This window comes from Fomitiporia mediterranea (genome assembly GCF_000271605.1).
Source record: "Fomitiporia mediterranea MF3/22 unplaced genomic scaffold FOMMEscaffold_7, whole genome shotgun sequence".
NCBI lineage: Eukaryota > Fungi > Basidiomycota > Agaricomycetes > Hymenochaetales > Hymenochaetaceae > Fomitiporia > Fomitiporia mediterranea.
In genome coordinates, this window is record NW_006760392.1 from 2634553 (window position 1) to 2644474 (window position 9922).

The 9922-nt window shown below is 49.1% G+C and overlaps 3 protein-coding genes across 3 annotated transcripts; 2 read left to right on the top strand and 1 right to left on the bottom strand.

Moving 5' to 3' along the window:
- Positions 1-811: 811 nt before the first annotated feature.
- Positions 812-2165, bottom strand: FOMMEDRAFT_157567 (uncharacterized protein; the record flags this gene model as incomplete). Its single annotated transcript, XM_007267707.1, has 3 exons — positions 812-1449; positions 1516-1663; positions 1731-2165. 3 exons carry the CDS (start codon positions 2163-2165, stop codon positions 812-814), a joined length of 1221 nt encoding a protein of 406 aa, XP_007267769.1.
- A 1863-nt stretch (positions 2166-4028) lies between these two features.
- FOMMEDRAFT_141424 (succinyl-CoA:3-ketoacid-coenzyme A transferase) lies at positions 4029-6872 on the top strand. Its single transcript, XM_007267708.1, has 9 exons — positions 4029-4896; positions 4954-4977; positions 5032-5121; positions 5169-5223; positions 5277-5603; positions 5660-5720; positions 5779-6199; positions 6256-6314; positions 6374-6872. Exons 1-9 carry the CDS (start codon positions 4680-4682, stop codon positions 6731-6733), a joined length of 1614 nt encoding a protein of 537 aa, XP_007267770.1. The 5' UTR covers positions 4029-4679; the 3' UTR covers positions 6734-6872.
- A 382-nt stretch (positions 6873-7254) lies between these two features.
- Positions 7255-9872, top strand: FOMMEDRAFT_109660 (uncharacterized protein). The gene is made up of 3 exons (XM_007267709.1): positions 7255-7556; positions 7619-8525; positions 8578-9872. The coding sequence occupies exons 1-3, from the start codon at positions 7309-7311 to the stop codon at positions 9643-9645; spliced, it is 2223 nt and encodes a 740-aa protein (XP_007267771.1). The 5' UTR covers positions 7255-7308; the 3' UTR covers positions 9646-9872.
- The last annotated feature ends 50 nt before the right edge of the window (positions 9873-9922 follow it).

Sequence of the window (9922 nt, forward strand, 5' to 3'; positions counted from 1 at the left end):
GGCTCCTGATCCACCAGTCTCTCGGCCTCCAAGTTCCGCATCTGAGCACGGTAGTGATGTTCCGATGGATGACGATCCGTTTGACATTGACGCCCTTCTTCAACAAGAGGAAGAGACGAGGCGCGAGAATACCGCCGTTACGAATACATCGGCAACATTGAAGACGAAGGGTGGAAATGCCGGACGCGACTTCACTTTTGATGGTGATGATGACGCTATGTGGGCAGAATTGCATGATCGGGCGTTTGAGGATGAGTCCATTCCAGCACCGCCTGCACCGAAAAACCGGCCCCCGACTTCCGCTCCTGTTAAAACACCAGAAGCCTCGAGAACTACACTAAATTCGTCGTCGGGTTGGGAAGACGACGATGATGTGTGGAATGTTCTGGACGAGATGGATAAGGAGCAACTTCGAACCAAAGCACCCGCAACTAATGACCCGCAAGATCAGGTTTCTTCTAAATCCAAAGAAGACCAGTCTCAACCTACTACTACTACAGTACCACTCGGTACAAATGATGATGACTGGGATGATATGTATGTTTAAGTATTACCGCTTTTTCGTTTTGTGTAGATGTATTTTACTGTTATCCTGAATAAATACTACAGGCTATGCGGTGGCTGCGATATCTCTACGTAAGATGGATGTCTAAGGTATGATAAAAGGTCTACGCGTCAATACAAGGTCCAACATGAATCAGCAATTAAAACAATGACTAAAGTATCCGTGCAATGTCAATGTGTCGTATCATACACTATCCCAAGAAACATAAATACAATCCATGGACCGCTGATCAAAGTGAATAAACGCTCAAGAGAAGTGCTGCGGTGTAATCGGAACAGGGGAAACAGACGCAGAGCGCTTGGGTGAAACAGATCGTGCGTAGCCCGTGCCAGAATACGGAATGGCGCCAGGCGAGGGCGTTAACAGGTCATACGCGTAATAACATCCGGGCCCTTGCCCTTTACCCAGTGGCGGTACTGGAGTCAACGCGCATGAGATGGGGACGGAGTTTGCGGGTGAGCTGCCGCCACCACCGCAAGACTTGCAACTCGGAGCTCGACGAAGTGGCTTTGCCGGTGCATACATGTAGCCCAGTGGCCGGGACGAGGAACTCGGAGTTATTGATGGAGATGGAGTCGGCGGCAGCGGAATTGTATATGGATTTGGCTGTGGTGTCGGAACGGGAGGCGAAGTAGGTGGAAGAGGAAACTGGTCTAGTATAGTCATGTTGTGAATTATTGGTCGAGGTCCTGGTAACGCCTGATCATTCGTCACATTAATCTCTATAGGGTGCACACGTCTTGCATCGTGCTCTTCTGTAGGCTGTTCTCGACGTGTTCTTCGCCTTATCATGCGCCGAGCGGATGCCGAAGGAAGGTACCATGACTCGCCCTCTACCCTCTCCATGTCAGTAGGCTCGTTTCCATGAGGATCGGCATGTTCATCTATTCCAGATATCGAGACCGAGGATTTGAGTACATTCAGCAGCAGTATAACTTTATTTCTCTTACCTAAAACAGGTACATGTGAAGATGGTTTTGCTCGGGAAGTGCCATATTTGAACTTGAGGAACGGCGCAGGCAGTTTTCCCTTCGCTCGTATTGCGCGGAGCCTGTGAACATTGAGGGGCACGTTTAATGCTCTGAAGAGGCGCACTGTCTAAACGCAGAGATGCGGTACCTCGAGGTCAGCATAAGCGATGACGTAGCAAGCAAAAAAATAATACCTGGGCATCCAGTCGTTCCTCCTCGCTCATCTCAAGTAGCTCGTAATCATTGTCTAGCGCTAATGGGTCGTGGAGGGTTTCGTCCGATTCCATAGTCAGCTCAGCAGCTGACCTCTGTGCTTGCATAGGCGCAGGAACAGGGTCAAGCGCGAGCCCAGAATCCTCTCTCTGGATCACATCACACATAAATTGAGGTGTATGGCCATGGTCAGAAGACACCAGCGTTTCTGAGAGTGGGTACGCAACAACGATAGGCAAAGGAGTCGGAGGAGTCGGGATGGGTATTGGTATATGTAGTTCCAGAGTATTGAACGCCGTTGAAGGGGGTGAAGGTTGAGGAACCGGAGTCGGAGTTGGAGGCGGGCCAACCGGTAATTGATGCACTTGCTGTGTATTCATCGGGGACTCAGTAAGGGACGACGTTTCGTATGGCATCGAGGGAGTTCAAGTGGTAGTCAGAGTGAGAGGATGTAGATAGAATGTAGTGAACTAGCAGAGTTGGAAAATTTTAACCCTCGTTCACAAATCCTGTTCGTCGGCATGTACATGTTGCATTGGTACACGTAAATATTGTGGACTGGGCGCTGAGCAACCTGGAGAACATGAGGCAGCCGCGCGAAACTTCTGTCATTATTTGGATGAGTCCGTGAAAAGGTAGAGATGGGGATTCTAGTCCTCGAGTAGACCAGCCAACCGTCCAAAATGAATATAAGATTGAGGGCAGGCCTAATTACCTTCTTGGCAAAACAGTACCAAATAGCCGATGTACCTCATTGGATGACGTCTGATCCTATAACTTCATCATGAGATCTGCAGCCGGCATTGAATGAGTAAACCAATGCAACTCTTCACATTTCACAAGGCCATGCTTATTCAGTAATTACTCACTATTTCTAACATCACAAAAAATCGTGTAGCTCGATTGCTCATCGTGGGACACATGAAAACTCGTTATTCGGTCCGACTGTGGAGTGGCATTTCAGCACGCAAGGCGTTCTTGGGTTCGCAAGTTGCTTACTTAATAACTTATGATATTGGTCTGCGCGATGTGTTACGCACAGCAGTCGTCTTCGGCGCTTTGCAAGCATCGTCCGACAATCCCGTGTTCGATACGCTCCAAGTCTAAAATCATACAGAGGTGTCTCGCAGGAGTGTTAAGTCAATGGCAATTCGGTCATGAGGACACCTGACAGTCCTCCAACCACGGTCGCCGACTCTCACCACACAGTATGTGTAAGCAACGGTTGCAGGTCCATTCTGCGACGTAACTCTTGCATCACCAATCAATCCGTTCTGTCACCGGAGAATCTTCAAGAGAAACATTCAAGAGTTCCTAAAGCTTAATACCAGCTTCCATTCGCAACTGCGAATATTCGAACGTTCCAGCTCTAACAATTTAGCAAGTTGCCTTTTAGCACGTTTAATTAGTAATTTGTTTCGGTGTGGACTGTCAAAGGGATATTCAGACGGTGAAACAACTTGAAAGGGAGTCGTCTATGATCAAGCAAGTACCCACTTCTTGGTTAGCACGTGTGCTAAACCCATCAAGCCAGCGTGCAGATCTGGCCCCGGAGCTGGAATCGACGCATCGAACCAGTGCTGGACATGCGCCGATATGTCCCGCTCACGCCTTTCCCGGACGAAAGGTCAACAAATCTCAAATCTAGGCGAGCCTCCGAGACAAAGATCCATGAGATCGACGATGATCGACGCGTGGCAGGTTGATCGGAGCGGAGAGGATCGGAAGTCTTGGCTGGCTGTCTTGGACAACTGCAGAATAAATGATCGTATACAGGATTTCCGCTCCTTGACCTTACGATGAAATAATGATCGGATTTTAATCGCGTTGAGAATCACAGAATACTCCGTTTGTGGCGGGAGCTGAGCCTGGTCATTTGCCTACAACTCCTTGGCGAAGTGAGTTGTCGGCGCGGGTATAGTCTTGATCATGAGAGTCATTGGAAGACTTGAGGTAGCATACAAGTCAAAAGGTTATTGCCTGGCGGTGGAAGAAGAGCGCTAATAGGAAACGCGTTCAGAGGGATTTAAGGCGGACTTATCCACTTCGATGAACAGGTGGTAAGAGCGAAAAAAAGACGAAAATCGCGAAGAAAAGGATGCAGCAGTTGGCGAGATCTCGACACAGCATGAGATACAATGGGCCAGGATTTCCAAATAGTTCGATATATTTAGTATGGAATACTGGCAAAAAATAGGCAGGATCGGGGGATTTCGGATGAAAACAGCTCATAAGAGTGCAGGAAGCAAACAAGTCCTGTTTCTTCCCTTGACCACATTGCTCTCTCTATTGTATCATATTTCCGCGTAAGCACCGCGTGCGTCCGAGATTTCGTGCTTCGCTGGACAAGGCACTCCGATTCCCATAGGACCCCGTTACGCAGTGACGACGAATATAGGCCGAATTGATTACACAGAGAGTGTAAGGAGCTTCGGCCTCCAGAAGTCCAATGAACAGTCGATCAGTGACACCCAGCTGGCGCGGAACATGTATCCTCCTTGCTACCATTGGCCCACGAGGGTTGTGAGAGGTATGATCGTGTAATTCCTTGAGATGAGTTACTGCTCGTCTGAGGTGGCTGTAAACTTGACATTGACAGGCTTCTGAGCTCATAGTCACTATACTCTTGCTCTGCATCTTTGGAGTATCAGGCATATTCCTAACCGCAAGGAGGACGGTGGTGGTTATAGGTGCAGAAAAGAGAGGATCGGGAACAATCGGAAGGTCACGTTCTGTCCAAAAGGCAATGTTTTCGTGCATACGGGCCGACGGCTAAGTCCGATAAGCAGCTACAGTTCAGTATATAACCAGCTCTGACACGCTTAATGGCTCTTCCGTCTTGTATTTTTCTTCTTCTTGTCTTCGTGGGACACATACTCAGGTCATTGCGACCGTCTCCGTAATCCCCACTCTCCCCAAAGCTCGTAGAGATGCTGGCTGCAAGAGTTTGTTGTCGGCCCGCCAAAACCGCTGTTAGAGCGGACACTCGCCTCCTTCGTCTCTCGATCGTCGCCTCTGCTAGACCTTGGTCGCGTGCGGGGCTGCGTGGTATCGCATCGGTTTCTGTCCCAAAAGCGTCAAAGGTATGGGAGTCGGCCGATGAGGCAGTCAAGGATGTGCAGTCGGGATCAATCATTCTGTGTGGAGGTATGTACTAAAGACGTTGCGCGTCGCATACATGCTTAATAGTCGTCATGCTGTAAGGATTCGGACTTTGTGGAACTCCAGGTATGCATGTATACAATTCTTGTACACAGCATACTTATCCTAATATCTACTTAGACACTTTAATCCACGCACTTTCGAAAAGACCAGAGGTACAGAACATAACTGCAGTCTCTAATAATGCCGGAGTTGGCGAGAGGGGTTTAGGTGAGCAGGACAGAGCCGTGTCAAGACCGGATCTAATGCAACATTAGGCTTGCTTGTACATACGGGACAGATTCGGAAAATGATGCTATCGTATCTCGGAGGGTAAGTTCATAGTTGGATACCTCGAACACGTATATTCTGACATCATCTTTCAGAAATAAACACTTCGAGAAGCTGTATCTCACGGGCAAGATCGGTCTCGAGCTAGTACCTCAAGGGACGCTTGTCGAGCGTTTACGCGCACACGGTGCTGGTATACCGGCATTCTTCACCCCGACCGGATCATCAACCGCGGTCGAACAGGGAGCAATTCCTATCAAATATAAGGATGGTGGCCCAGCTGCAGGAATTGAAGAACCTGGCAATGCCAAAGAAGTGCGAGTGTTCAATGGGAAGCGCTATGTAATGGAACCAGCTCTGGCCGGTGATGTCGCGTTCGTGAGAGCGTGGAAGGCGGATGAAGCTGGGAACACGATATTCAGGTACATTAGTTTCGTTTAACCTGTCCAAGAGGAATCGGCACCTAATACTTCTTCAGGTATACGCAGAATAATTACAATGGTGTTGCTGCAAGAAATGCTCTCCTTACAATTGTTGAGGTATGTCTATTTCTCCAGGTGGTTGTTTTAATTATAATCCGTGAAATGTCAATTACAGGCGGAGGAAATTGTTCCGGTTGGATCTCTTGAGCCAAATGAAGTCCATCTACCCGGGGTATACGTCAATCGCGTCGTAAAAGCAACTATGTCGAAAGAAATCGAAATCCTCAAACTTGCTAAGGACGATGATACCCCTCCACCGTCTCCTGGTGACTCCTCCAAGCGTGGTTCTCAAGAAATACGCGAACGTATTGCCAAGCGTGCAGCCAAAGAGTTGAAGAATGGCTACTACGTGAACCTTGGTGTCGGCATGCCCACCCTCTTGACCGAGTTCCTCGAGCCCGGTGTCAGTGTTTGGGTGCAGAGCGAAAACGGCATCTTGGGAATGGGACCATACCCTACCAAAGATCAGGTTGATGCGGATATTATCAATGCTGGTAAGGAGACTGTTACATTACTGCCTGGAGCTTCAACTTTTGGTGAGTTTCTACTTCTCCTAATAGAAGGGTATTATGTTGATCACTGAATTTAAAAGACTCCGCCGAATCATTTGCAATGATTCGTGGTGGCCACATGGATGTTTCTGTTCTTGGCGTGAGTACTCGCGTTATTAACGTAACTGGAGTTTCTCATCTTTCTTGGGTATTTTAAAGGCTCTTCAATGCTCGGCGAAGGGAGACCTTGCGAACTACATGGTACCAGGAAAGATGGTCAAGGGCATTGGCGGTGCGATGGACCTTGTTTCGAATCCAGAAAAGACGAAGATTATGATCGTGATGGAACACGTCGCAAAGGACGGCAGCCCGAAACTCCTGGATGAGTGCACGCTGCCGCTCACTGGTGCGAACTGCGTCAGCATGATCGTGACAGACCTTGCTGTCTTCACCATTGATCGTGCGCTTGGCAAGCTAACGTTGACCGAGCTTATGCCGGGTGTGACTCTCGAGGAGGTGAGGGCGAAGACGGCGGCAACGTTCGCCGTTGCAGATGGCCTCAAGGAGGCACCTCTATAACCTTGGATTGGAAATGGTGTTTCCTTTGATTCCCGACTTCCGTAATCCATACCATTTGAGATTGCTATGTAGTTCATGTCTTCAAGTGACGAGACCCATTGTACATTATGACAAGACGAATCAATATTTTCTTTTTCTCTTTTGAATTGGGCGGATTGTGATTGAGTGGGCAGAGCGCGTCAGTTAACCGTTTTGGGCAGCTCTGACGTCGATATCACCGATGCCGCCGAATCTCCGATTTGACACTCAACCATTTTACAGTTGCTTTACTTTGACTTCATTGTGTCTGTGCATATAAATTGCGGCCTTTCACCAGTAAAATAGAAAAACCTATCTGCGTACTTCGTTTTCAAAACGAATCTTGCTGCTTGACTTGAAGTCTTAAATTTTCAGTATATCACATTGAGAGTTACGTAACTGCCTAAAGCGGGAAGAGGAGCCAGGGTCACGGAACGAGTGACCATTAACAGCGTTTGCTGCGTTGGGCGCCGACGTTCTGAACAACACAAGTGCGGACGTCGACCGCACCGACTGTCTCTGTCTCGTCCTACTCGTACCAACGGGGTCAATCTGCGATGGGCTGGTTTTCAAACCTCTTTTCGTCAGCTCCATCGACTGCCAGCGCACGGCGAAAGATGGCCTTGTCTACCCACGATGCTTTCTCCTTGCCAACCTCCTCACCCCTCACCGCCTCTCATCTGGATTCATTCTCTCGCTCAAGTCCAGACGGACCGGACGTTGAAGTAATGACGCCCTCTTCATCGTCGTATGCATACCCTCCGCCCGCCAGTCCGACAACATATGATTACGTGCCTAGGCAGAAGTACGTGCTTTTCTTGCATAGCATTCATCACCAACGTCGCTGAGCGGGCTTACTTAACTTAGTGGCAGGATTTTATCCTCCCAATCTCGCCAGCAATCATTGTTGCCTTTACATAACGACGCACCGTTATCACCGCTTCCTCCTTATCCGCCCTTAGCGCAAACATGGGCGCGACTACAAAGATGGCTCTCAAGAGAATACCCTGAGCTTGGCGACACCCTAAACTATGGTATCTTGCCGCAGGACTTAGCGGACATCGAAATGGCACTTGGAATTTCTCTACCATCTCCTGTCCGAGAGTCGTACCTCCTTGTCGATGGGCAGGAAGCGGAATCATCAGCGGGCTGTTCGGAGGGCTTGTTCTTTGGTCTGTCATTTCTCCCGCTCGAGGATGTGCTGGAAGAATGGCGCTTCTGGCGTGAGGTCGATACCGATCCGGCTACCGGTGCAAATGTCCGGCTGAAGGAGGTTATGCAATCAATCCCACCAGGCTGGGTACGGAGGGAATATTCACAGCGTGGGTGGATACCACTTGTCACCGATAAAGCCGGGAACTATCTGGGCGTGGATTTAAATCCGGATGAAGGGGGCGCAGTAGGGCAAGTCATCGTTTTTGGGCGTGACTTTGACACGAAGGTTGTGATGTGGAGGGGCGAGGGTTCAACCGGATGGGCGACCTGGTTAGCTGCTTTCGTGGAAGATTTGGAAAACGGGGAAGGATTCGAGCTCGGACACGTAAGTGATGGAAGCGAAGGATCCGAAGATGATATTGGATACGAGAGCTATTTCTTTGATGGGAGCGGAAGAACGAAAGGCGATGGCGATGGTGAATCGGGAGCTGGTATGCGGCTTGCCGGTGAATACCGTGGTTGGAGCGTTTTGGAGGCCTGGGCCGACAAAAGCGTGAAGAAATGGCGAGAATCCGGTATTCTTTCTGACGGGTCTGCTTCACCGAAAGAAAAGACCAAAGTGCGTTACTTTTTTTCCAGCTTGATTAAACGTAGTCTAATCGGTATGGTAGGCTGCCAAGCATGGTCTTGGTGTTCTTGATCTCGCTGCCGCCTCCTCTGGATCTGGCGCAGAAGTACCTATACCCGTACTCAACAACGGCGTGCTTGAGGATGATCAAGCAACTCCGACAGCAGCACTGACAAATATGACCAACAAGAGACGTAATTCGAATGACGACTCAAGCAAACCTCCTTCACCCTTGCCTACTATTTCTGTCACAAAGCCTCCTGCACCTCGTCCCGTGGATCTTCCTTCTCTGCAAGACTTCCAAACATCATCCCCAATAGACTCACGAGGAACATCATTTGACCAGGATCTTGAACGAGGTCGACAACTGTCTTTGGATGAAGTCGTCCACCCTCTCAGTGGTGCACAGGTAGCCGTGAAGCCACCCTCTCCAAGTACTCCTACTGCTCGACGGCCAAATGAGTTGACTTCGCCCGTTAAAGAAGCAACCCTCGTTCAAATTCCTTTAGAAGAGCCAAGTCCTGAGAAGCCTTCTCCGGATGTTTCGGACCTGCTACAAGAAAACGATACTAGCAGTATGACGATTGTCCCGTTGGAGCCGGTTGCATCGCCTGCTGGCGAATCCGACTCTAAAGTCGGAGTTCTAAAGGAGTTCGCTGCTGAATCTACATCCCCTGTTCAGTCCGAGGCCCCAAGTTCGCTGTCCTCTTCCGTTGTTAATGGGACCGAGAAGTGGGACCGGCCTGACGCTGACAATGAGAAACCCGAAGCTGTTGAGAAGGAAGCTTCGGAAGACGCATACGAAGGGAAGGTTGAACAGGAAGGATCCCCAGACCATACGATCCGCCTTGTAGGCGGCGGGGGGTCAACGGGTATCGTATCTGAACCCGAACCGATCGAAGAAACTCCCGCCGAGACTGACCGTGCTGATGTCGCCTCGTTATCTTCCGTAACTTCTGCCCGAAATTCAACAGATACTGAGGCAACGAATGGCATCAAGGGGTCGAAACACGAGAAGAAGAAGAGTTTCTCGCAGGGCCTGAAGCGAATCAGCAAACTCGGAGGACCGAAACGCAAGACAGACTCTAAAGAGAAGGCAGGTATCCCCTGATAGATTTGTACGGACATTGTGCAGCTCTATTCTTTCATAATATTTAGCCGAAGTCGGCTTAATCATATTCGTTCACTCTCGATTCATTCTTTTTTACTATATATTCGCACTGCATCGTCACACTGAACTTTTTTTTTCTTTTTCTGTTTTCTGTTTTGTTTTCTTTTTTTGATACTCGCTCACTTACTCCGTTCACCCATCATTCATGTACCAACGCATAGTTATCCTTTCGTTTCTATACCCAATAGCATTCGTATCTCGCTTTATTTCACAGGAG

Bases quoted from the DNA above. Each gene is read 5' to 3' on its own strand.
- FOMMEDRAFT_109660 (XM_007267709.1), top strand. From the start codon at position 7,309: ATGGGCTGGTTTTCAAACCTCTTTTCGTCAGCTCCATCGACTGCCAGC. The intron at 7,557-7,618 runs GTACGTGCTTTT...TACTTAACTTAG, and splicing joins GATTACGTGCCTAGGCAGAA to TGGCAGGATTTTATCCTCCC. The intron at 8,526-8,577 runs GTGCGTTACTTT...TCGGTATGGTAG, and splicing joins CACCGAAAGAAAAGACCAAA to GCTGCCAAGCATGGTCTTGG.
- FOMMEDRAFT_141424 (XM_007267708.1), top strand. From the start codon at position 4,680: ATGCTGGCTGCAAGAGTTTGTTGTCGGCCCGCCAAAACCGCTGTTAGA. The intron at 5,721-5,778 runs GTATGTCTATTT...TGTCAATTACAG, and splicing joins CTCTCCTTACAATTGTTGAG to GCGGAGGAAATTGTTCCGGT. The intron at 6,315-6,373 runs GTGAGTACTCGC...GGTATTTTAAAG, and splicing joins TGGATGTTTCTGTTCTTGGC to GCTCTTCAATGCTCGGCGAA.